Source organism: Ranitomeya imitator, chromosome 1, assembly GCF_032444005.1.
Source record: "Ranitomeya imitator isolate aRanImi1 chromosome 1, aRanImi1.pri, whole genome shotgun sequence".
Lineage (NCBI taxonomy): Eukaryota > Metazoa > Chordata > Amphibia > Anura > Dendrobatidae > Ranitomeya > Ranitomeya imitator.
The window spans coordinates 280,985,169-281,012,708 of record NC_091282.1 but is presented as its reverse complement, the minus strand read 5'-3'; the positions used below and the strand labels follow the sequence as shown (position 1 = coordinate 281,012,708).

At 49.7% G+C, this 27,540-nt stretch overlaps 1 protein-coding gene across 2 annotated transcripts in view; it reads right to left on the bottom strand.

The window, feature by feature from the left end:
* LOC138669066 (E1A-binding protein p400-like) overlaps positions 1–27,540 on the bottom strand; it is a 242,603-nt gene that overhangs the window by 118,555 nt on the left and 96,508 nt on the right. For both annotated transcript variants that reach the window (XM_069756070.1, XM_069756071.1), the window contains 8 exons: positions 26,601–26,778; positions 25,682–25,818; positions 25,396–25,565; positions 19,016–19,190; positions 17,352–17,488; positions 7,148–7,334; positions 906–1,072; positions 478–638 (listed from right to left, as the gene is read on the bottom strand). In XM_069756070.1, the coding sequence (XP_069612171.1) occupies positions 478–638; positions 906–1,072; positions 7,148–7,334; positions 17,352–17,488; positions 19,016–19,190; positions 25,396–25,565; positions 25,682–25,818; positions 26,601–26,778 (1,312 nt within the window). The remainder of the gene's footprint in view (positions 1–477; positions 639–905; positions 1,073–7,147; positions 7,335–17,351; positions 17,489–19,015; positions 19,191–25,395; positions 25,566–25,681; positions 25,819–26,600; positions 26,779–27,540) is intronic.

Below are 27,540 nucleotides of genomic sequence, written 5' to 3'. Positions count from 1 at the left end.
ACCAAGACGATGGCCATGGGAAAAGGCACCCTGCAAGCGAATCACCTTAGGATGGTGCAATGGGCACAAGAATGAATACCCCACATGGATCAAGCCACTTAAATGCTGCTGTCAAAAATTGACAGCGATTGAAGCTAGCCCAATTCAATGATGTTCTGAAAAAGACTCTGCTCCGCGACGTAATATTATGTCAAGGAGCGGGAAGAGCTGGAGCAAGGGCAGAATACAAATGCATGAAAAACAAAGAAATAGCACATTTAAGGTCACGTTTATCCAATACCATTTTACAGCAGTTTTGATCAGGACTTGTAACTCAGAACCAGGAGTAGAGCCTACAGAGAAGAAAGTATAAAGTGATAGTTTGGGCATTTCTTGGATCCACACCTGGTCTTGGTTTACAAATACTGATGTAAAACAATGACGAAAGCATTAGTATACACAGGGATGGTTTCCATTATAAGCCCTGACTTTTCATACCTTGATTAGTAGAGGCGGTTGTGATTGGGGATCGCCCTCGCGCCTGGCCCTGCTGGGTCACTGTGGCAGTAGTAGTGGTAACTAGACGAGAGGCTGGTGTATTGGAGAAAGCCACAGTTCTCCCTTCCGGCTTCTGACCATAGAGAACTGGTTGAAACAACCTGTGAGGTGCAATACTAAAATGATACAAACGTCACAAAATAACGTACCTCATTTCCCATTTAGTGCTGCTTAGCGAAGTCAAATGCATAATTCTCAGTATCTCGCACCATTTTTACCTTTCTTAGAACATTATAAGCTTTATTTTATACAATGTGCTGGGTTTTACTTTCTTTCCAATACAGTGTTTTCCATCAAAAAATGACCAGCAAAAAGCTGAATGATCATGCTTCAACTAGAGTATCAAAAATGAAGGCTATGCTATATACCTGTTAGGTTTTATTTTCACTTGGTTGGGTGGCGGTGGAGTGTCAGGAGAGTTGTAAATGTCCTCCATTAGTCTTCTAGTCACCTTTAGGACAGGCAGCATCTGGGCTTCATAATGGGTCATTTTATTTTCGAGTCCCCGAAGGTCAAACAGAGAAGGATCTGCCTGCTGTTTAATAGGGGGGTGAAGACAGTCACTTTCACTGTAACAGAGGAAGCTTGCATACAAAGACAGCAGACAGAAGTATTCTTGTAGGGAGGAACACACCATAACAAGTTGAACATTTTGGTGGATCCACAACCGAAAATATGATAACAAAAATGGACGTGGTGGTGTAAAGGAAATAAAGATAACAATGACACAGACTCTCGGACTCCATCTCTTACCCTAGCCCTGCAGAACCTACTGTAATATGCCAACGGCCACAAAAATGCCAACTACCACCAGGTCCTATACAACTGTTCTACAGTGCCTTGAAAAAGTATTCATGCCCCGTGAAGTTTTACACATTGCAACCACAAACAAATATATTTTACTGCAATTTTATGCGATATACTAACACAAAGTAGCAACTATTTTTGAAGTTTAAAGCAAATGATACATGGTTTCCTAAATATTTAAAAAATAAAAATCTGAAAATTGTGAGGTGCTTTTGTATTCAGCACCTCTGAGTCAATACTTTGCAGGAAGTCTGTGAACAGCAATTTCCAAGTCTTGTCACAGATTCTCAATGAGATTTAGGTCGGCACTGTGACTGAGACATTCACACATATGAATATACATTAATCTAAAATGTTACATTGTTGATCAGGCAGTATATTTAGGGTTGCTGTCTTGCTGGAAGGTGAACTTATGCCCCAGTCTCAAGTCCTTTGAAGCCTCTGACAGGCTTTCATCCAGGATTACCCTGTATTTACTTATCTCCATCCATTCTCCCATCAACTCTAACCAGCTTTCAAGGTACTGCTGAAGAAAAGCATGATACGGCCACCACCATGTTTGACGGTGGGGATGGTGCTTTCAGGGTGATGTGCAGTGTTAAGTTTTCCGCCACACATTTTGTTTTGAATTTAACCCAAAAGGTTCTACCTTGGTCTCATCTGACCAGAGCACCTTCTTCCACATGCCATGTAGGATACACACCTAGCATGTGGAAGAAGGAGCTCTTGTCAGATAGGACCAAAGTGAAAACTTGCAAAAACGCTATGTATGGAAAAACTAACACTGCAAATCATCATGAAAACATGGATGGTTTTCTTTAGCAGCGAAAGAAGCTAGTCAGAGTTGATGGGAAAATCGATGGAGCTAACTAAATGCAAGGCAATCCTGGATGAAAGCCTGATGGTGAAAAAAAGTGATGGTGAAGAATTGATGATGGAAAAAAAAAACTGAGACTGGGTGAATGTTCACCTACTAGGAAGACAACAACCCTAAATATACTGCCAGAGCTACAGAGGAATGGTTTAAATCAGGGGTGGGGAACCTTTTTCCAGCCGAAGGCCACTTGGAAATTTCTACCATCATCCGGGGGTCACATAAAAATGATCACCTTGAAAATTACCCCGCTATATTTAGTCAAACAATTTATTATGGTAACTCACCCTTAATGTGACGGCTGGAGCTGCTGCTCTTTGGTGCAGCTGTGACGTCAGGTGATGCTGATTACGCTGCTTCTGACAGCTGCTTTTCCAGGGGTGGCACGAAGGTCACAGAAGGGCACAGAATTCACACAGGGGCACAAAAATCAAAGGAGGGCACATATCTGGGGGGCACATAGCTGGAGGGGACAGAGATCTCAGGGGGCACAAATATCACAAGGGGTTACATAGCAGGGGGGCACAGGGATCACAGGGAGCACAAAGTTGGGAGCCACAGAGATCACAGGGATGCACATAGCTGGGGAGCACAGAGATCACAGGGGGGCATATGGCTGGAGGGCACAGAAATCACAGGGGGAACAGAGATCACAGGGAGAGTACATAGCTGGGGGCACAGATCACAAGGGGCATATAGCTGGAGGGGCAGAGAGATCACAGGGGGCACATAGCTGGGGGGGCACAGAGATCACAGGGGACATATAGCTGGAGGGCACAAATCACAGGGGGCATATAACTACGGAGGCAGAGAGATCACAGGGGGAACAGATCACTGGGGGGCACAGAAATCACAGGGTGCACATAGCTGGGGGCACAGATCACAGGGGGTATATAGCTGGAGGGGCAGAGAGATCACAGGGGGCACATAGCTGGGGGGGCACAGAGATCACAGGGGACATATAGCTGGAGGGCACAAATCACAGGGGGCATATAACTACGGAGGCAGAGAGATCACAGGGGGAACAGATCACTGGGGGGGGCACAGAAATCACAGGGTACACATAGCTGGGGGTACAGGGATCACAGGATTGGCACAGAGATATGGGGGCACAGAGATCACAGGGGGCTTATAGTTGGGGGAGCAAAGAGATCACATTGGGGCACATAGCAGGGGGCACAGCGATCACAGGGGGCACAGGGATCACAAAAGTGGCACAGAGATGACATGGGGCACATAGCTGGGAGGCACAGAGATCATAGGGGGGTATATAGCAGGAGGGCACAGAAATCACAGGGGGTACATAGCTGGGGTGCACAGAGATCACAGGGGGCATACAGCTGGAGGGCACAGAAATCACAGGGGGAACAGAGATCACAGAGGGGAATATAGCTGGGGGGGCAAAGATCACAGGAGGCATATAGCTGGAGGGGCAGAGAGATTACAGGGGGGAAAGATCACGCGGGCACATAGCTGGGGGGCACAGAGATCACAGGGGGCATATAGCTGCGGGGGGCAGAGAGATCACAGGGGGAACAGGGATTAATGGGGGCACAGAAATCACATGGGGCACATAGCTGGGGTCACAGGGATCACAAAAGGGGCACAGAGATGACATGGGGCACATAGTTGGGAGGCACAGAGATCACAGGGGGCTTATAGTTGGGGGAGCAAAGAGATCATATTGGGGCACATAGCGAGAGGGGGCATAGAGATCACAGTGGGCACATAGCTGAGGGACACAGATCACCTGCAGACACAGAGCTGCCAGCACAGAGATCACTCTGGACTCTCTGGCAGGCTGCAGCAGCTCCTCTTCCGGAACAGGAGGACGGGATGGAGAACATTCGGCGTTAACCCAGCCCACCCCATCACTAACCCTGCCCACCCCGACGACATCTTTCATGTGCAGGGCAGGAAGCGTTCTGTGATGAACGCTGCATGCCGTGTACTTGGAGCTAAAGGGCCGGCAGGATGCGGCTGCCGCCTGGACATTGCAGACTCCGGGGACCTGCCCACGGGCCGGAGGTTCCACACCCCTGGTTTACATCAAAGCATATTCATGCGTACGAATGGACCAGTCACAGTCCAGACCTAAAGTCTACTAAGAATCTGGGGAAAGACTTGAAAATTGCTGTCCACAGATGCTTTCTATCCAATCTTACCGAGCTAGAGATAGTGTGCAAAGAAGAAAGGGCAAAAATTTCAACCTCTAGATGAGCAACGCTGGTAGAGACATAACCCAAAAGACTTGCAGCAGTAATTGAAGCAAAAGGTGATCCTACAAAGGTATGACTTTTTTTAAAGACACTGCAAGTGAACCCCGATCACCAGTAATTGGTGGGAGTTAGTGGCTCCACTAGTAGCTGAGCCATTATTGTAACATTTACAACTATTATGGCAGCACATTGTAAATCTCTATTAAGCCCTAACATACTGCACTTTTCTGTTTAAATTATGTGATACTGAGATATTTGCACCAGTGCAAACTTAGCATCTACATACAATAAAATGAATGCATAATCTATCCAGCACAATGAATGGCATAAAATAAAATACACTGCCAGAATGGCTTCCTGTGTGTCCCCCCTTCTTAACAACCCATAAAAATAAATAAAAAAAAGTCTGTAACATCCCCATCATGTGACTGATCACACGATCATGACCTCATGCAGGTCCTGGCAGGTCTCCCAGGGGAGATAAAGTGGACCTTCTCCCACCCGCCGTATGAAGGTCCACATAAAACCTTTATGCAACTTAACCCTCACAACACGTAGTGTGCTGGAGAAAAAATGCTCTGGATTCACATCACTGACACTGTAAGCGCAGAGACACATATCTCCCCTCTATCACATTACCATTATATATACCGGTATATATTTTATGTGACCATGTCACATATATATACACACACACATATATATATATATATATATATATATATATATATATATGTATATATATACACACACAAATATATATGTACACATCCTTCAAAAGTGAAAGTGCAACACTAACAAAGAAAAATCAGACAGAAATCACGGGATAGTTATACACATTATGAAATACAAATTAGCAAAACGGGAACATCTCGATTTACTCAGTATTGATTATGAGCTCCATACGCACTAACAACTGCATTTACATGCTTTGACACGCTATCAGTGAGGTTATTAATTGTCTGAGGAATGCTCTGCCACCATGAATGCACTTGGGCATGCAATTCATCAAGATCCACTGCTGGCAGCTTCCTTTGTGATTGGCGACCAATGATGTCCCAGATGTGTACGATGAAAACACTGCAGGTCATGGTGGCTTGGTTCAGCCATGCAGGCTGCTCATAGTAGCACAAGCAACTAGCAGCCTGGTGGTGTCATTTTGAAAAACAGCTCCTGGGACACTTTGGAGAAATAACAGTACCACCGTGAGAGGGTGAGCTAATAATAGACCTGTAATAAAGATGAGAAGAGTCCAGCTACTGTACAGTATAGAGCTACACAGCATAATCGTAGAAAAACTAGTGTAACATTGCCTAATAAATACCTCTTCATGACGTTGCCCACATAGTCTCAAAAGCAATCTTCAGCTACTAAAGTGAGACTCATGGTTGAAGAGCATAGACATCCATTCCCATCTCCATTGCCATCTTGCTCTGCAATATGATCGCCTTTGAGAACGGTGGCATGAGGTCAATGAAACATTTGAAGCTGGACATCGGACTCATAGCCCAAAGTCGTGCAGACGCCTTCTGCTGGTTTGTGTACACATCTTTTGATGCATTAGGCTAAGTATGTGATGTACAATTTCAATCAATGTGGAACCAGTGGTACAGACATTTCCTCAAAGTGTCCAAGGAGCTTTTTCTCAACATCACAATGCCAGATTGCATGTTATTTGTTCTACTGTGGGCAGGTTGCATGACCTAAATGTGCTACTATGTCCTGCAGCGTCTCCAGACGTGTGTGTCCCATAAAGCATATCTGGAAAATCACTGGTCAACAATTGTAAATGAAGACAATAACCTCATTGATAGCATGTGAACATGTGTAGGTGCGTGCATTTCTGCACCTGGCACTCATACTTTACTTAATTAATCAATATGCTTTCAAAATTGTGTTTCCATTTTTCATCACTTGCATATCATTAACTTTTCTATCAATCCTGTAATTTTTATAACTCCAAAAATGTTGAGGGCTGTATTTTCCGGCCTAAGGTATTTTATAGCATCTTTGCTTTAGTTCACTTATCTGTTGATCGGACCACTTTAAAGAAGTTGTCCACTACTTGGACAACTCTCATACCTCATGCTTGGCCTTGATAAAATAATAAAGCTTCTACTCCCTTCCCAGGCCGGCGCCGTTCCCGCAGTGTCGGCACTTGGTCTCCCGGGGCTCACGTGCTGTTCTTTTGACATGCGACGCCGGCGCCCAATCAGCGCTGGCGTCACTGTCCAACCTCCTGTCAAATTGCGCAGGAAGAAGCCAGGGATCAGCTGCAGCCCGGACTTCCTCTTCATGTTCGATTTGTCCAAAGGTGGGGACAGTGACGCTGATTGTCGGTGTCACAACGCCGCACAAGAGCCCTGGGGAGAGCGTGTGCTGACACCGCGGGGACGGCGCCGGCATAGGAGCGGAGTATAGGTTTTATTATTTTATGGGGCCATACATTTTGATCAAGAAGGGGTTTGGCAAGTAGTGGACAACCCCTTTACCGTACATAATTTATTCAAATTATTAATAATAATAGTTATATTTATTTATACCTGTCAATGCCGTACACAACAGCACAGTTTTTCCCTCCAATCCCGTGATTGTTAAGGAACAGCTGGTTATAAAATCCAATCAGTTTTCAAAGCTCATTTTGCCGAGGGGTTTTGGAAAGCTGCACTGCTACATTTTATTAGCATGTAAAGGGAAAAATGGTTCTCACCTTCCAGGGATCATACTCTAATGCTTGTATTACAAGTGATGAAGTCTCGTATCTTAGAGGTTCAAATGCAAAAGAGGACTGTCCGGACCGGGGATCTACCAAATCTGGATGGTTACAGATCCTCTGCAACTGCATCAAGACGTGAAGAACACTGACAAAATGTCCTCCCTTCAGAGAATCCTGCGTTCTGTCCAAAAGAGAGAATTGTAGGTGGTCAGAGAGTGGAGCACAATCCTATCTGAATTCCAGAGATGTCTCACATATTAGGCTATGGGCTGTAGTTGCAATGCAATCAGCATTTTATCAGCAAGAGATTAAAGATACCTTCACACTGAACAACATTACAACGATATCGCTAGCGATCCGTGACGTTGCAGCGTCCTGGATAGCGATATCGTTGTGTTTGACACGCAGCAGCGATCAGGATCCTGCTGTGATGTCACTGGTCGGGGCTAGAAGGCCAGAACTTTATTTTGTCGCTGGATCACCCGTGGACATCGCTGGATCGGCGTGTGTGACGCCGACCCAGCGATGTGTTCACTGGTAACCAGGGTAAATATCGGATTACTAAGCGCAGGGCCGCGCTTAGTAACCCGATGCTTACCCTGATTACCATTGCAAATGTAAAAAAAAAAAACACTACATACATACATTCCGGTGTCTGTCACGTCCCTCGCCTTCAGCTTCCCGCACTGACTGTGAGCGCCGGCTATAAAGCACAGCGGTGACGTCACCGCTGTGCTCTGCTTTACGGCCGGCCGGCGCTCACAGTCAGTGCGGGAAGCTGAAGGCGAGGGACGTGACAGACACCGGAATGCAAGTATGTAGTGTTTTTTTTTTTTACATTTACAATGGTAACCAGGGTAAACATCGGGTTACTAAGCGCAGCCTTGCGCTTAGTAACCCGATATTTACCCTGGTTACCCAGGGACTTCGGCATCGTTGGTCGCTGGAGAGCTGTCTGTCTGACAGCTCTCCAGCGACCACACAAGGACTTTACAACGATCACGGCCAGGTCGTATCGCTGGTCGTGATCGTTGGAAAGTTGCTGAGTGTGACGGTACCTTAACATTGCCTGGACTACAGCTCACAAGCAGAAGACCAGCTAACCTGTGTAACCGGCCACACAGTGGCTCACAATCCACAGTGTACACAGTAAACTACCTGTCAGGGGTGTGGGTTTGGCTATAAACAGTTCTTAGCTCTGCTACATCTCAAAACAGGTATTCTATGAAAATTACACCAAGCAGCCCAGTAATTGATACATCCCTGGAATCAGGCTTTCTTGTCCTATATTACACTGCTATCAGATTATAAAAACACCTGCTGACAGATTCTCTTCAATGATGAGATTGTTAAACCTTTCAGATGTTTGGACTCTCTGACTGTCCTTCCTTGAGGATCACCTTGAGATCACTCGACATATAGGGCTTACATCGATCGTTGGATACATTCGGCAATTCTGAAATCATATCGGGCAAAGGACAGAGCTCCACTGAAGCATATGGCTCACTCCACCTGGGCGATGGCGGTCTATGGGACCGTTTGCCATTAGGCTTCTGTTCTGCAGCTCCATAATGCTGTGACTTGCTCATCCATCCCCATGTTCTCAAACTTTCACAGACTTCATACCTTCTGGGTAAAAGGGTTCTGCAAGCTGCAATCAGCCGGGTTATGGCCTGAGGGACCTGCCTTATTATCCCTTTACATCCCATGGTTTCCTGTGTCCCCCATTGAGGTATCCAAGAAAATAGGATTTTTGGTACTTACTGTAAAATCACATTCATGTAACCAGTAAGAACCCAAAAACAGGATTTTTGGTTGCTTACCGTAAAATCTGTTTCTTGAAGCCTCCATTGGGGGACACAGGAACCATGGGTGTATGCTGCTGCCACTAGGAGGCTGACACTATGCAAATAAAAAAGTTAGCTCCTCCTCTGCAGTGTACACCCCACCGACTGGCATTATACTCTTCAGTTAGTGAGAAAGCAGTAGGAGATAATGAAACAAGGTTGAAAAACCATAAACACAAACTTGAGAACTGTAACTCGAGAACAGACATAGAACAGATAACAACAGAAAACATTGGGAGGGAGCTGTGTCCCCCAATGGAGGCTTCAAGAAACAGATTTTACGGTAAGCAACCAAAAATCCTGTTTTCTTTATCACCTCTCATTGGGGGACACAGGAACCATGGGACGTCCCAAAGCAGTCCCAAGGGCGGGAAAAACAGACTTCCATCAGGTCAGAGGACTCACCACTGCCGCCTGCAGGATCCTTCTGCCTAGGCTGGCGTCCGCCGATGCATAGGTATGGACCTTGTAAAATTTGGCGAACGTGTGGATGGAAGACCAAGTTGCCGCTTTGCAAAGCTGTAGGGCGGAAGCCCTGTGGTGCACCGCCCAGGAGGCGCCGACTGCCCGGGTAGAGTGAGCCTTAATCCCAGGAGGGGGCACTCTGTTCTTGACCCGGTAAGCCTCCAAAATTGCCATTCTGATCCATCGAGCAATAGTCGCTTTAGAAGCCGGCTGGCCTCTGCGCGTGCCATCAGGAATGACGAAAAAGGAATCCGTCTTCCGGAAAGAGGATGTTCTATCCAGATAAATCCTCACTGCCCTGACGAGGTCTAGCTTGTTCAACGATCGCTCCAGAGGATGAGTCGGAGCTGGACAAAAGGAAGGTAGAACGATGTCCTCGTTGAGGTGGAAGGTGGAAACCACCTTAGGAAGAAAAGAAGGTGGGGGTCGGAAGACCACCTTGTCCTGGTGAATGACCAAAAACGGAGGGCGGCAAGACAGTGCCGCCAGCTCGGAAACGCGGCGAATGGACGTGATGGCCACAAGAAAAGCCACCTTCCAAGATAAAACTGATAGAGGAATCTCCCTAAGAGGTTCAAAGGGAGAAACCTTTAAAACGTCCAGTACCAGGTTTAGGTCCCATGCCTCCACAGGGGCCCTGTACGGCGGGACGGCGTGGGCTACCCCCTGAAAGAAGGTCTTAACCTGTGGCCGAGAGGCCAAGGTCTTCTGAAAGAGGATGGAAAGCGCCGAGACCTGACCCTTCAGGGAACTAAGAGCCAGGCCCGAATCCAGCCCTGCCTGAAGGAAGGCCAAAAGAGAAGGCAGGGAAAAAACCATAGGCGGAACGCGGTTGGACTCGCACCAACGGAAGTAGGCCTTCCAGGTGCGGTAGTAGATCCTGGAAGAAGAAGGCTTCCGAGCCTGAATCATGGTGTGAATCACCCGGTCCAAAAGGCCGGACGCTCTTAGAACCGCGGTCTCAACAGCCACGCCGTTAAACTGAGCGACCGAGAATTCGGGTGGCAGATCGGACCCTGGGACAGCAGATCGGGCCTGTCTGGAAGGCGCCAGGGAGCGTCCGCGAGAAGGTTGACGAGCTCCGCGAACCAAGCTCTCCTGGGCCAATCCGGGGCGATCAGAATGACCGGCACCCCTTCCGCTTTGATCTTCTTCAAAAGTTTGGGAAGTAATGGAAGGGGTGGGAACAGGTAGGGCAGCTCGAACTGTGACCAAGGAATGGCCAGAGCATCGACGCCCACTGCGAGAGGATCGCGGGACCTGGAGACGAACTGCGGAACCTTCCTGTTGATTCGAGACGCCGTGAGATCCACATCCGGAGTTCCCCATCGAAGACAAATCTGATGGAAGACCTCCGGATGCAAGGACCATTCCCCTGCCGCGAGACCCTCGCGGCTGAGGAAGTCGGCGGCCCAGTTTTCCACGCCGGGGATATGCACCGCGGATATCACCTGAACCATTGCCTCTGCCCAAAGGAGGATCTTGGATACCTCGGCAAGGGCCAAGGAGCTCCGAGTCCCCCCCTGATGGTTGACATATGCCACAGCCGTGGCGTTGTCCGTCTGGACCCGGACTGGAAGGCCCCTGAGGATCCTTTCCCAATGGCGGAGGGACAGAAAGATGGCCCGAATTTCGAGGACGTTGATCGGCAGAGAAGACTCCTGCGGCGACCAACGGCCCTGAACCGTCAGGTGGCGAAAAACCGCACCCCAGCCGATCAGGCTGGCGTCCGTTGTCACCACCTGCCAGTGAACCGGAAGGAAGGACCTGCCCTGGGAGATGAGAGGTGACGTCAGCCACCAGTTGAGAGACCGCTTGACCCGAAAGGAGAGTCTGATCGGCCGATCCAGGGAGAAGACCGACCTGTCCCACTGAGACAGAATGGCTTGCTGAAGGGGTCGAGAATGGAATTGTGCGAAGGGAATCGCTTCCAAGGTAGCTACCATCCTCCCCAGAACCTTCATGGCCGATCGGAGGGAGGGAGGCCGAGGACCCTGGAGCAAGCGTATGTCCCGACAAAGGGTGGATCTCTTGTCCTTGGGAAGGAAGACTCTGGACTGATGAGTGTCGAAAAGCATGCCCAGAAAGATGATGCGCTGAGAAGGAATAAGGCAGGACTTTTTCCGGTTGACCAGCCACCCGAAACGGGATAACGTGTCGAGAACAATGGACAGGCTTTCGTGGGCCTGAGCAAAGGACGGAGCCTTGATGAGGATGTCGTCGAGGTATGGAAACAGAACCAAGCCTCTGACTCTTAAGATGGCCATCAGCGCCGCCATGATTTTCGTGAACACCCTTGGCGCGGTTGCGAGGCCGAACGGCAGGGCGACGAACTGAAAATGATCTTGTTGCACTGCGAAGCGCAGGAAACGGTGATGTCCGGGAAATATCGGAACATGTAGGTAGGCGTCCTGGATATCTATAGAGCATAGAAATTCCTGAGCCTCCATGGAAGCAATTACTGAACGAAGGGATTCCATCCTGAAGTGTCTCAGGTGAACCCTCCTGTTCAGCAATTTGAGGTCCAGAATGGGACGAACCTTGCCGTCTTTTTTCGGTACCACAAAGAGGTTCGAGTAGAAGCCTGTGTACCGTTCCTTTTCTGGGACGGGAACGATTACCCCGGATTTGAGCAGAGAAGCGATGGCTGCGAAGAAGCCCGGAACCAGAGCGGGATCTTTTGGAGGACGGGATTGGAAGAAACGATCCCTGGGTCGGGAGGCGAACTCTATTTTGTATCCCGAGGATACAACTTCCCTGACCCATGCATCCTCTACTGCGGAAATCCAGACGTCCCTGAAACGGAGAAGACGGCCCCCCAACTTGGGAGTTGGGCTGGAGTCTTGCCAAGAGTCATGCGGAGGTGGATCTTCCAGTCCTGGGCCTGGACGATCTACCCTGGGAAAAGCGAGGACGCCAGGACGGAGTGGGCCTGAAGGACACCGCCTTCCTCTCTTGACGTGCCTGTGGCCTCTGTTGCTGCTGGGAAAAGGAGTTCGACGCAGCGAAGCGCCGAAAAGGCCGAAAGGAGCGAAACTGCCGTCTAGGAGGAGGGCGACGAGGTTTAGCCTGGGGGAGAAGAGAACTTGTACCCCCGGTGGCGTCCTTAATGATTTGGTCCAGCTGGGAACCAAAGAGACGAGAGCCCTGGAAGGGCAGACTAGTGAGGGACTTTTTGGAGGACAAGTCCGCCTGCCAGGCCTTGAGCCAAACGGTCCGGCGGATGGCAACTGCATTGCTGGAAGCCTGAGCCGCACACGACGCGACATCCAGGGAGGCGGAAACCAGGTATTCACCAGCGTGGGAAATCTGGTTGGCAAGTTCCGCCAATTGCGCGGGAGGTGCCCCGTCAAGGATACCTCGCCGTAGATCCTTGGCCCATTTTGAGATGGATTTTGAAGCCCAGGTGGAAGCAAAGGCTGGGCATAGCGCTGCTGAAGCCGCTTCAAAGGCAGATTTCGCGAAGGATTCTATAACTCTGTCGTTAGAATCCTTCAGAGACGCTCCGCCGGACAGTGGAAGCACCGTGTTGGTGGACAGCCTGGAAACAGGGGGATCCACCGAGGGAGAGACCGTCCAATTGGCGGTAAGTTCTGGTGAAAACGGATATAACACCCCCAGGCGTTTTCCCCTCTGAAAACGTCTGGTTGGATTCTCTCTCTCTCTGGCCAGGATTTCCTCGAATTCAGGATGAGGAGCGAAAAATTTTGAAGGTGGTTTGGCCCGTCTAAACGAAACCGCCTGATCTGCGGGTTCCGTAGCGGGATCCTGAATGCCACAGGTTTGGTTTATAGCCCGAATGAGGTTCTGGACCGTCTCACTCATGGTGGCGATCTGGTTAGGATCCAGCTCCGAAATATCCTCTGAGGGCGCATCAGATAATGCCTCGCCTGACTCAGGGGAGGAGGATCGGTGGGACACCAACCGCGGGGGAGGGCCGTGCGGCGAGATGGAACGCGAAGAGGACTCAGACCGACGTTCCTGTCTGGACCTTTTGTAGCTTAGCAAGGAGGTCTCGGGCGGCGGTTCCTGCGACCCGCTGGCCACGGCAGGGGTCTGCAGGGGTAACCGATCCAGCGTGGACACCAGGGTTTGAGATACCCGTGTTAAATCGGCCACCGATTGGGACAGAGAGGCGGCCCAGCCTGGGATGGGGGGATCACTCCGGAGGATCCTGGGCGGTGGGAACAATTGGGTTGCTGCAGGACTGACACAGCGGGGAGGACTGACCTGAGGGAAGTTTGCTGTTACAGGACGAACATGCAAAGTACGTGACTAAGGCAGAAGATGAAGAAGTAGGGGGACGAGAGCGGCCCCCTTTAGAAGACATTTTGAGAGATCCCTGAAGATGCCAGTGGGTTAGGGGACAGTGGGGCAGAGAAGGGTGTCAGTCTGCAGTGCAGCTACTCACGGACCCGGTCCTGGAAGATGTCCCACTTGTCCTCGGCGGAGGACTTCCCTGAGGTGCTGATTCTGCGATGCTGAGCCACAGAAGATGCGAGTGAAGGAGCGTGGCGCGCTGTGTGAGGCACTGCGAGGGCTGCTGCTGCTGCTGAGAGAAGCGGTGCACACCGGCCGAGAGATCCACGAGGAAGGGGGTGGAGCCAGACGCAGAGGCGCCGGTGGGCAGGGCGCAGAATGTCCTGCAGGGGCGGAAATGGAGAGGCCGACAAACCGGAAGTAGGCCCCGGCCGAAGCCGGGGCCTAAATTAGGCACCGGCGGCCGAGAAAAGAAGCCGCGGCGCCGAAATAGCGCACCGGAACGATGCGGCGAGAGGAAGGCTGAGCCGCAGGCGCCGCGGCCTGCTAGGCTGCGCCGCTGAAGGGCGCCGCAGAAAACACCCTCCTGCGGCGCCAGAGCGATGCGCCGCAGGGGAAAGCGGCACGAGCGCCTGCAAAGCTGCGCCGCAGAAGGGGCCGCAGATAACAACCCTCTGCGGCGTCAGAACAATGCGCCGCAGCGAGAAGCGGCGCGACCGCCTGCAGGGCTGCTGCGCTGAGGATGTGTCCCCGCCGGTCTAGGGATCCGGCCACAGGGGATAAGAGCGCGGTGGCCTAAAAGGGGCCCCGCGCTGAGACAGAAGGCCCCTGTCAGAAAGGGAGGAGAAAGAATACCGGCCGTCACTGGAAGATACAGTCAATGACCGGGTAAGAAAACGACAGGGAGCCTCTAATAAGAACCCCCCTAACAAAGATCTGGGATGGGAAGGGAGAGAATACTCACCTAAAAACATCCCACGCCGGTACTAACCTTAAAAGGGGGTGAGACGTCCAGGGGCTAATGGACGTCCTCGTCTCCGCCGACCGACAGGCTCTGGTGGGCGAGTGGGTGGGGGACGGAACCAGGACCGGACTTCTGAGCACGCTTCTGTGCTAGGATCTTGGTCCTGGAGAGGGATCTATGAGGATACGGGGTGGCAGTACACGCCGTACTCATAGTCCGTTTTGTGGGACTACAGGTGTGACTGCTCACCCTGTATCCCTCCGGGAAACCTGTAAAGGAAACGACGCACATTGAGGTGGATAAGGGTCTAATGAAAGACCCGTGTCCACCTCCTACTGACACTAAGCTAAACTGAAGAGTATAATGCCAGTCGGTGGGGTGTACACTGCAGAGGAGGAGCTAACTTTTTTATTTGCATAGTGTCAGCCTCCTAGTGGCAGCAGCATACACACATGGTTCCTGTGTCCCCCAATGAGAGGCGATAAAGAAAGTCCTCTTTTCAAGTTAAAGGGGTTGTCTGATCTTAAGTTACAAGTCTGCAGTCACTCTATGTGACTGCAGACTTGTGAATTCTCTCATTATTCACACTGTCCGCTGTGAAAACACTCCAGTATCGGCGCTAGAATACAAGCAGTCACATGCCGACTAGATGGACGTAGCCTCGCTCAAGCCAAAAGTATTGAGCAAGGCCAGATACAGTCTAGTCGAAATGTGACCGAAAGTTTGCAAATCGTACATATACGTTCACATGGCCAACCGCTCTCAACGATAGCACTGGAGAATCCTTACAGTGAGCAGTGCGTGCAATGAGAGTCAATAAAGTGGCTGCAGACTTGTAGCATAAGACTGGACAACCCCTTTAATATCTCTGATTTTAAGGTTTATAAAAAAAAGAGAGAAAATCCATTTACACAATGTAACATTACCCCTATATAAATCTCTTGTAACTCCACATCTAGAATATGGCATCCAGTTTGGACTCCATATTTAAAAAAAAAAAAAATAGTGGAAAGCTGAAATCAGTTCAAAGGCAAGCAATGAAAGAATCAGAGGGATGGAAGGTCTCTCTTTTAATAAGAGGTTATGCAGCGCCCCAGAGTCCTGGTCGTTGCAGTAATGTTATTCTTCCACCAGGGGGAGTGATGTTACGTCTGAGGGCAATGAAGGAGATCTTCTGTTCAGGTATCACAACCACAAAACACACTTCACACTCCAGCCCGCCAGGGGGAGCCATGCTTCTATCTACTAGGGCACTCCTCACACTTGGGTAAAACTGGTGGGTTGGTTAGGAAGTTAGACAGTCAGCCCCGACCGAGTTTGGCAGAGGCTGGTTGGAGTGGGTTCCAGCCAGCTCCAGACTGCGGCCTGCGGGAGGCGAGGGTACACGGAGCTGCGCCTGCATCCCATTCGGCAGCATCCCAAGAAAGAGACATTGAAAGGAATTGTGTTGCAGTGAGTGAGAAACGAAGTCATAGCAACAGGAGAGGAATATCAAAGGGAGACCAGCTAGAAGCAGGCTGCCTCCTTCTGAAGCGCAGTACCGGTAGCCAGAACACAGAGGGAGTAAGGATCTCTATGCTTTACTTGAGAGACTGGCAGGACAGTTGATTCCACGTTGACTGCCCGACCATATACCCAGGAGGCACGGTGGCAACTTGTGTGGGCTGGGGTGTCTCTAGGGTCCCTATAAAAAGCCTCAGGCCACCAGTCATACGGGTTTGTCCTATCCATCAGGGGGACAGAGAGAAAGAGACTTAACACCTACAATAGTTGTGAGGACCTCACCGAGTTGCTCAGCAGGGACGAACTACAGCACTCAGGCGCTAGAGGAAGGCTATTGAATTCCACCTGGATAAGGGGACTCTGGATTTGCCTTCAGACCGGCCGGACTCTGCCTGTCCCGTGATCTGGTGCTCTGGACTGTGGATGCTGAAGCCTTCAGTAAAGGTAAAGAGACTGCAACCTTGTGTCCTCGCTATTCACTGCACCTTACATCATCCACCATCTACACTGGGAAGCCCTGGAGATACACTTCACCTGTGGGAAGGTATACTATCTAGCTGCCATAACATCACCCCAGCGGACCCCTAAGCAGCGTCGGTCACCCTGACCGAATACCACAGGTGGCGTTATGAACATTATCCCTTTAAAGACCTTTCCCCCATTTTATCAAGGGACCTCCCGAGGGCCACGGACCGGGTCAGCCACCGTGACATCCCCACTAAGAACAGAAGAAGGGCCCGGCTCCGAGTAACCCCTAGCCCTTGGGGGTGCTCCAGTTAGAAAAGTAAGAACAGCTCAGAAGCAATCTAATGTGTATGTTTAAACACATGTGACATCAATACAAAGGAATGACACGAGATTTTACTTGAAGGACCTTACAAAGGACCAAGTGACATTTATTACACGTCTAGGAAAGGTGTTTCTGACAGCTAAACAGGAAAGTGTTCTTTACAGTTCGAGCAGTCAGACTGAGAAGAGGCAGTAATGGAAGACACTATAACAGCAATTAAAAAGGATGGATGCTTGAGAGTTATTAGTAATCTAGCGATAATATAGAGTTACTCAAGAAAGCTTGTACTCGATGAAACTGTGTCTTTTGTCAACATAACGTAACCATGTAAAGGGTGAAAACAATCAAAGAAATAAAAACCTCCGCTACCCTGGCTGCAGAATGACATCCTCATATAATGCTCTCTGGCGATTGGACAGACGACACTTCAGAACATGTTCATATTTTTTTGTCAGTTGCTTCTCAACATCTTTTTTTGATCTTCGCAAAATAAAAGGTCGAACAGTCTGCAAAACAGCACAAAGATAAAAAGCATCATACTTCATTTTCAACTGTAACAGCAAAATAACGTGTTCATGGAAGCTATAATAGGAATACATTCCCTTGCCATGCCATCTTCATACATGCCTTGTGTTATACTCTATATTATCAGGCTGGGGGTTTAAGAACCACATTTGCTAATTCCATTGGCCGATTTGCACAATGGCTCTGATTAAAGGGAACCGGTCACCCCGAAAATCGCGGGTGAGGTAAGCCCACCGGCATCAGAGGCTTATTTACAGCATTCTGTAATGCTGTAGATAAGCCCCCGATGTTACCTGAAAGAGGAGAAAGAGGAGAAAGAGGAGAAAAAGACGTTATATTATACCCAGGGGCGGTCCCGCTGCTGGTCAGGTCGGATGGGTGTCTCCGGTCCGCTGCGGCGCCTCCCATCTTCATTCCAAGACGTCCTCTTCTGATCTTCAGCCACGGCTCCGGCGCAGGCGTACTTTGCTCTGCCCTGTTGAGGGCAGAGGATAGTACTGCAGTGCGCAGGCGCCGGAAAGGTCAGAGGCCCGGAGCCGTGGCTGAAGATTAGAAGAGGACGTCTTGTAATGAAGATGGGAGGCGCCGCAGCGGACCAGAGATGCCCGTTTGACCTGACCAGCAGCGGGACCGCCCCTGGGTGAGTATAATATAACGTCTTTTTCTCCTCTTTCAGGTAACATCGGGGGCTTATCTACAGCATTACAGAATGCTGTAAATAAGCCCCTGATGCCGGTGGGCTTACCTCACCCGCGAAATTCGGGGTGACAGTCTCCCTTTAAGACTGGCGTTGTGGATGCCAATCTTAATGAATGGGGTCACTGGAGTAAGATGTGCCTAATTCATGGGTTAGGAGCATCTTATAAGAGCTGTGCGCCTCCAGCAGACAGGGAATGGAGTACATCTGGAGTGAATTACGCCATTCAAATGGCATAACTTTACATAAATTTGACAGATGGGCACAGCCATGACTTGTCCCACCCATGTTCCACCAATAATGGCATAGCTGGCCAGTAATGATGTGAAAAAGAAAAAGTTGAAAGATATTATGAGTTATTATTTTAAACCAGAATTAATTTTTCAGGGGTTTCTCTAGAATAAGACATTGGATTGCAGCTATCAAGGTATCATTTTATTCAGCTTCCTATGACCTACATGTCCATATAGATGGCTTAGGAGGGTTGATCCTACTGACAGATTTGCTTTCAGAATTTTATTAAGGTGTTTTAGGCCCCAATGTCTCCATATTATTAGTCACAATAAAATTCCCAAGGAAAATCTAAGACCAAGAGCCCACTTTGGTAATGAAGCATTAATAACAAAAGCTTTATTACCACAGCTTACTCTCCCCTTCATGCAGGCTTATGTCAGCTTTTTCCACCCATCCCCCCTTCAAACACCCCTTCTTTGCAGCAGCACCAAAAGACACTCAGCAAAAAAATGTTGCCCATACATTAATTAATGTAAACAATAGAAGCCTTAATAACAGAAAATGAAAAACCACCAACCCTGTGCAACATGATGAAAAGCTTGTGGCACTTTTCCTGGCTTTCTTCTCCACTAGTTTTTAAAGGGAAATCTAGATACGCTTTTGATATGCCAGGAATTAAAAAATGCACCATGGTCCAGTGATCTCTCCATGAATTTTGTAGAGGGGTGTCCCTTAAAAGTAGTCGGTTCTGACTGTGGAAAGAAAAAACACAATCATTATTTTAAGTAAAAAGTTAAAAATCAATCAACAATGTATTTTCTTCTATAGTTTTTTTTTCCAATGATTTTTTTTAATTAATAGTTTAAATTTTTCCTCATCACAGGCAACAAATTCCTGTTCTGCAGAGATCACTGCTCAGATGTCATCTCATTGCTATCACAGGCAAATTACAGTGACAGATATCACCAATATATCACACCATTTAATATAGGTGATGGACACAGCTCACTTCCTCCCACTCCCTACACAATGACCTCTGCACAGGTCACAGACGATGCCTGGAAAACTTTCACAAGAAAGTCAACATACATCTCCAGACTATAAATTTCTACAGTCCACGTAGCTCCCATGATGCAAATCCTGGAAAGATTGCTATTTCCCGATAACCATGTACACAAAGAGATTTTTGTGTACTCACCATAAAATCTCTTTCTCTTAGACTCTAATTGGGGGACACAGGACCATGGGTGTTATGCTGTCCACTAGGAGACGACACTATGCATAATCTGAAAAAGATTAACCGTGGCTCCTCCTCTGCAGTATACACCCCTGGACGGCGTCAGCCTTCTCCAGTTTTGTGCAAAAGCAGTAGGAGGAACGTGACATGAATAACATAACTATGCCTATAAGAAGGCATCTATGTACGAGCTCAAGCAAACAATTTGAGAACTCGACAGTAACAACGGCCCGGAAGGGCAACAGGGTGGGAGCTGTGTCCCCCAATTAGAGGCGAAGAGAAAGAGATTTTACGGCGAGTACACAAAAATCTCCTTTACTCTGTCGCCTCATTGGGGGACACAGAACCATGGGACGTCCCAAAGCAGTCCCTGGGTGGGAAGCAATGGACGAATATTGTGCAGACAGGCCGCTACACTTGGGGCACCGCCGCCTGCAGAACACATCTACCCAGGCTCGCGTCCGCTGAGGACTGGGTATGAACGTGTGTAGGCTAGTCCAAGTGGCTGCCTTACACACTTGTTGTGCCGAAGCCTGGTGCAGCATGGCCCAGGAGGCCCCTACCGCCCGTGAAGAGTGTGCCGTAATACCGGCTGGAAGAGGAGAATTCTTAAGGCAGTAGGCGTCTTGTATGGTGGATTTGATCCACCTGGCAAGGGTAGCTTTGGAAACTGGCAGACGCTTGTGGCCGCCTTCCAGAAGAAGGAAGAGAATCAGACCTCCAGAAGGACGCAGTCCTAGGCACATATATACGCAATGCCCTGACAAGGTCAAGTGTATGCAAAGCCTTCTCCACTCTATGAACCGGGACCGGACAAAAGGATGGCAGTGAAATTTCCTCATTGAGGTGGAAGTGGGACACAACCTTTGGAAGGAAGGATGGGACCGTACGGAGAACTACCTTGTCCTGGTGAAAAACCAGGAAAGGCCGTCTGCAGGAGAATGCTGTCAGTTCAGACACCCTGCGTAGCGAGGTGATTGCCACCAGGAAAACCACCTTCTAGGATATAAGGCAGAGCGGGACCTCCTTAAGGGGTTTGAAGGGTGGTTCCTGCAATGATGTCAGGACCAGGTTGAGGTCCCACGTTTCTAGTGGTCATCTGTAGGGGGGAACCAATCGGGAAACCTTCTGAAGAAAAGTCCTTACTTGCGGCTTGGTAGCAATGCGCCTTTGAAAAAGCACCGAGAGAGCTGACACCTGGCTCTTAAGCGAGCCCAGGGACAGCCTGGCCTCCAGACCCGATTGGAGAAAACCAAGTACTTTGGGTAAGGAATAAGGGAGTGGAGTCTGGCCATGAGATTCGCACCAGGTAAAGAAAGCTTTCCAGGTATGGTAATAGACCTTGGCAGAGGCTGGCATCCGTGCTCTGATCATGGTTCCAATGACGTCCGGAGAGAGCCCTGCCTGGGTTAGAACCTAGGTCTCAAGGGCCTCACCGTCAAATTGAGAGCCCCTGAGTTCTGGTGGTAGAACGGGCCTTGTGATAAAAGATCGGGGCGGTCAGGGAGACGCCGGGGGCGTCTACTGTAAGTTGTGCGATGTCGGCGTACCATGTACGTCTGGGCCAGTCCGGTGCGATTAGGATGGTTGGAACTCCCTCTTGCTTGATCTTCCTCACCACCCTGGATATCAGCGAGAGAGGTGGAAAAATGTACAGAAGCTGGAACTGGGTCCAGTCCTGAACCAGAGAGTCTGCTCCGAGCGACCGCGGATCGTGTGTTCTGGCCATGAAGTTGGAGACCTTGGCATTGAAGTGGGATGCCATTAGGTCCACATCCGGAGTCCCCCAGCGATGGCAAATCTGGCGAAAAATTTCGGGATGGAGAGACCACTCTCCCAAGTCTATTCCTTGTCGGCTGAGGAAGTCTGCTTCCCAGTTGTCCATACCTGGAATGTGAACCGCCGAAAGAACCGACCCTGTGTCCTCTGCCCAGTGAAGGATATGTAACACTTCTCGCATCGCCTGGGTACTGCGGGTCCCCCCCTTGGTGATTCACATATGCCACAGCCGTGGCATTGTCCGACTGTATTCTGATGTGAGAGGCTGCCAGTAAGTGATGAAAGGCCCTCAATGCCAGGAGGATGGCACGAATTTCCAGGATATTGATGGGCATGGTCGCTTCCACTGGGGACCACTTGCCCTGTGCCCTGTGGTGTAGGTGCACTGCACCCCAACCAGTCAGGCTCGCATCAGTGGTCAGAACCTTCCATTGACCTGTGAGAAAGGATTTCCCCTTTGCTAGCGAGGTTGGCTTGAGCCACCAGTGCAGGGACCTCTTGGTTGACAACGTTAGCCGGAACTCCCTGTCGAGAGAGAAATGGTTTTTGTCCCAGGACTTGAGGATGGCTAGTTGGAGAGGCCTGAGGCGAAACTGGGCAAATGGGACGGCTTCTATTGCTGCCCCCATCCTGCCGAGGACTCTCATGGAAAACAGGAGAGATCAAGGGGGTTTGCCCTGGAGGTGTTGAATAGCATTCTCAGGAAGGCCAGAGACTGACTCGGGTTTGGTGATGACTTTTGTAAGTTTACTAACCAGCCCATGCAACTCAGAGTGTCGATTGTAATTGAGACACTAAGCTCGCAGTCCTTGAAGGTGGGAGCCTTGATGAGTAGTTCGTCCAAGTATGGAACGACTACTATGCCTTTGGAATGCAGGACGTCCATGGTGGCTGCCATGACTTTGGTAAACACTCTAGGAGCCGTGGCGAGTCCGAACGGGAGAGCCACGAACTGGTAGTGGTCCTGGTCGATTGCGAACCTGAGAAACCTCTGATGGGCAGGTGCAATCGGTATATGCAGGTATGCGTCTTGTATGTCTATGGAGGCAAGATATTCTCCCTTCTCCATGGACGCAATGATGGACCGAAGAGACTCCATGCGGAAGTGACGGACCCGTACATATTTGTTGAGTTGTTTTGGGTCCAATATGGGCCGCACACTGCCTACTTTCTTGGGGACTACGAATAGATTGGAGTAGAACCCTCGGAAGCGCTCGGCAGTGGGGACCGGTACTATGACTCCTGCTTGAAGGAAGGCACGAGCCTTGGCCGGTGGTTTTGGGGGGACAGAAAGGAAGAATCGGTCCGGTGGGTTGGAGGTGAACTGTATCTTGTATCCGGAAGACACTAGTTCCCTGACCCACCTGTCTTCTGTAATAGGCAGCCAGACTTGATGAAAGAGCAAAAGTCGGCCACCTACAGGTGTGGTGTCTTCCGGAGTCCGTGAGTCATGATGAGGAGAAAGTCTGAGATTTTCCTCCTCTGGGCTTAGACTGGGCTGCTTTTGACTGCCAGGTCTTGTCCGACCTTTGCGTCGACCGCGAGTTGTCCCTGCGTGGGGAACGGTTACGATTTTGTGCTGGACGCGAGACGCAGGAGTCAGGGATGCCCCTGCAGCCTGGAAAATTGAACGAACCATGCGTTCTACCTGCCGGTCTGCTGCATCCCTGAGGGTTGAGCTATCTGGCAGTGAAAGAAGGGTCTGTTCTGCTAGTCTAGAGACTGGGGGGTCCACTTCGGGTGGGTCTGTCCATTCCTTGGTATCCTTCTGTGGGAAGGGGTACCTCGCCTCCAGATATTTGCAATTAGCGAATTTTTTCTCAGGTTGTGAGAGCTGATTTTTAAGGATCGCCTTAAACTCTGGGTGGTTAGAGAAAACCTTAGGCGGCTTCAGAGGTCCTTCGAAGGAAATTGTGTTCTGGGGCCTCTGGTGGCGGATCAGAAATGTCCAGCACCCGATGGATGAAAGAGATTAAGTCCTCAACTAGCACTGTATTGCTAGGAGGGATTGGGATCAGGGACCCCTCCGTTTCCTTGTCTGAGTCGGAGTCACAGATGCCTTCCGAATCCAGTGTATCACTGAGGTGTCCCCTGCTGGGTGAGTTGGGGCAGAGGCCTTCTCTGGTCGGGGACTGCGGAGATCTGCATTGTCTGCCCCCGGGAGGGGACGGTCTAGATGACCTAGAACTACGGCGTCTCTCCCTAGAAGGGTATGACCGTGTGCTATGGGATGACGCAGATGAACGTGACCTGTGGGTCCGCTTGCGTCTTGACCTAGACGTGGATGTGCCAGGAGCGTCCTGTCCCCGAGTCAAGCTCTCCCTTTGCTAAGTAGCGGTCATAGCCGCTAGATTGCCGTCATAGATTGCGACATCTGAGTGACCCATTCCGGCGTGGCATTAGACACTGAGGCATTGGCAGGGGCCTCTTGGGGCTCCGACACAGTAGTCCGAGTCCAGCCCTGGCAGTGCGGGTACGTGCTGCCGCTGGGGAGAGCGGTCCCGCAGGCTGTGCAGAATGCATAATAGCAGTCCTGCCTGGTTCTCTTGGACCTTGAGCCCGGCATAGTGCACAGAGTGCAAAAGGGCTGGCTAGCACCTTACAGGGGTAGCTATGCAGAGAGACCTATAGGGGAGCCTTATAGGGAATATGGATTCACAGCCGAGTAAAACAACCCAGCTGTGATCTTACCCCACCAGTTTGCTCCTAGGTCCAGCACCGAAGAACCACAGTCCTGTGCCCCCCGGAGACTGGCTGGCCTGGTCCTGCTGACCGGGAGATGCAGGTTAATCCTTGTTGCAGTAGAAATGGCAGCCAAGGAGAAGAATCAGGGGGAGAAGGGGGCAGAGAGCTGAGGAAAAAGGCGGCAAAGCTGTGTATAAACGTGCCCTTTCTGTCTCGATCCGCCCCCTCTGTGACACTGTAGAGTGTCATATTTGTCATACGGGGGCGGGCCGGGGGCGGAGAGGAGGCGGCAGCTGCAGCTAGGCCGAAGCTGCGGTCTAAATTAGATGCCTGATGCCCAGAAAGGCTCCAGGCCGGCGCGGAAGTCCGGGAGGGGGTCGGATCTGAACTGGAACCTCCCCGGATTTAAAGGCAGGATAGCAGTGGTGCTATAAGCGGAAGGGGGGGCCCTGTGAGGGGTCTCCCTGAGGCAGTATAGAGCTGGTGCTGCCGCAAATACAGGGGCACAGGAAGCCCTGTGTCTCTATTGTGCCATGCCTGCCTGCACTCCCCCCGGCCCCGACAGGAGCCCGCAGCTGGGCTGGGGTTCCCTGGATGCAGGCGCAGTGTGCTGGCCCATTGCTGGGAGCTGTCGAGTGCTGCCTGTACAGGCGATACCTGAGGCGTCTCAACCTAATGCCCCCAGAGGGGGATTAGGGAGGGTGCTGCTATGACCTTCAGGGGGCTTCATCCTCGCCTCGACCTCAACCCAGAAACCAAAAGGAATTGGGGAAGGAGGGGGGGTTCTTGACTTTGAACCAGCACCCGAGGGACTGGGGAAGGAGCGACATAGGGAATAGCCATCTCGACTTCAACCGGGCACCCCGTAATAGGGGGCCGAGGAAGGAGCCATGCCGGGAGTCTCACAGGAGACCCACTTTTCTTCATCTGTAATCCGTCGAAAAAAAAAAAAAGGAGTAAAAAATCTTAGGTGTGCCTCCTATGCGACACTAAGCAAAAACTGGAGAAGGCTGACGCCGTCCAGGGGTGTATACTGCAGAGGAGGAGCCATGGTTAATCTTTTTCAGATTATGCATAGTGTCGCCTCCTAGTTGATAGCAGCATAACACCCATGGTCCTGTGTCCCCCAATGAGGCGACAGAGTAATAAATCTTTTATTACTTTATGTGAATATCTGACATTATCGGCATTTTATTATGGATGTCAAACATTCAAATACTGTAATATACATTTGTCTAAGAACCTGGGAGCTCAACCTTGGAAGATTGAAGATGGCATCCCAATGCTTCTCATTCATGTTTCGGAGCTGATGAACTTCATCCAAAACCAAATATTTCCATCTCATCTTCATAAAAGCCTGGAGTCCCTTGAAGAGCTGCTTGTAAGACGTGATGCAAACATGGAAGTTGTTGGGCTCTTCCCAACTCTACAAGACATACATCAAGAAGTAGATAACAAAGGGGGCTCAGACATTTTTACAATCTGACCTCCCGCAACGGAACGCATGGGAGTATAACATGGGCTAGCATATGAGACTTTTACCTGTCTCTTTTTCCTTATCTCTCGTTGTTTGCCGAAGTATAAAAGCAGTTTTAAGCCTGGGCACCATCTTTTAAATTCCAGCTCCCACTTTAGAATTTTACAGCTTCTCACCACAATCAAGTGTGGACCCCAGTTTCCTGAAAAATGTATAAAATATAGACATTACAGTAGTAGCGGCAGCAAACAACCTAAATAATATACTGTACTCTGCTGGGTCAGGTAATGGAGTAATGGTTCGGCACGGAAACTAAAGAAGTGCTGCACGCTGGGATGCCTAACAAATCCTAAACTGTTAAAGGGGCGGTAGGAGACGGTTTGACCTGGTTCGAAAAGAACACATAGGCTGCTGTCAATGAGCGAAAATTGATTGGCTGCAGCAGTCACTTGATGTTCACCAGCTGGAACACGAATCAAGAACAGAGGGTGCCGTGGCCAGAAGGGGTCAATTAGGTATTGGTTCTTTTTGTTTTACAACATACATTTATTTATTATGCTTGCTTATATGGTGCCACTTTGGTACATTTGTACACTAAAATATTGTATTAGCCAGGTCTTTTCCAGGGGTTACCCCATAGGATAAGTGATGTATGTCTAATTGGAGTGAGTCTAAATGCTGGCACCTCCGTCAATCACAAAACCAGGGTTCCTGTGTTCCCAATGTGTATCGAGCAGCAGTGAGCATGCAGACTATTGCTCCTTTTAATTGCATGGGTCTATTGGCGCCATAGTGTGCATGCGTGACCTGCGCTCCAATAGACAGTGGAAAAAGAGGTGGTTGTGCATCTGTATAATAGGCTTCACGCACACAGGGGGAACTTCACCTCCGCTCTCATCATCGACTCTAGAAAGGTGGATCGATAGGTGATAAATCTGTGTGGTAACAAATTTAAATCCATTTTTGCTGCTGTCAGCCTCTTACCTTCATTACTGGCTAGGTGTGCCATGAGGGCAATCACCTGAACATTCTTCCCTAGTCCTGACTCGTCGGCCAGAATGCCATTAAGGTTCTTCTTGTACTGCTTCTCCATCCAGTCCAGCCCCACCTGTTGGTAGTTCCGCAGCGTGCCATGCAGTAAATGAGAAGGTTGTGGCTTCACCTGCAAGTAAACATTTATTCCTTATAGCAGTGCATATAATGCTGTACATCTGAGTCCTTGCATTGCCAATACAGTACGACCACGTCTTGTTGACAGGGTCATCATGACTGATCTGCAGTGCCTGGGTTCACTGGGTGTTGTCAACATCTGCATGAAGTGTCCCAACGTGTGTCCGGACAAGGGTTAACGTGGGTCATTACATTCGGCTTACACCGGCGCTATATAGTCAATAAATATAGAATATTACAGTGTTGGCGGGGTTGCCACTAGTTTAGTGGAAATGCTGGATTATGCACCAGTCTATAGATTACAGGGTCCCTCCTGCAGGTCTCCATAGACAGAGATTCAACTGCCAGGTATTAATGCTTATGTGCACTAACTTGTTTTTAATTGTTCACTTGCTTTCTAAATGAAAAGATAATCAACTAACCAGCTTTCTTTGAATGAATCGGTCAGTCAATTTAACCCTCCCTTACCTGTTTCTGCGCATATGTAGGTCATTGAAGAATAAATGCACTGATGCCTTTTTGCTGTCTGTTGTGTTATTCTGGAGCGATTTACAATTTTATCAATATTTAAATGAGGTGTTAAGTGCTCCATCCCTCCCTGAGCATCTAACAAAAGTCTACCTTCCAGGTCATTTTTGCATCTTTAGCGCCTGTCTCCCTATATTCATTGATAGCTGATGTCAGGTGCTGGGAAGGAAATCTCACATCTGCTCATGCCTGCAGGTGTACAGCGTTCATCAGCAACACATGCGCA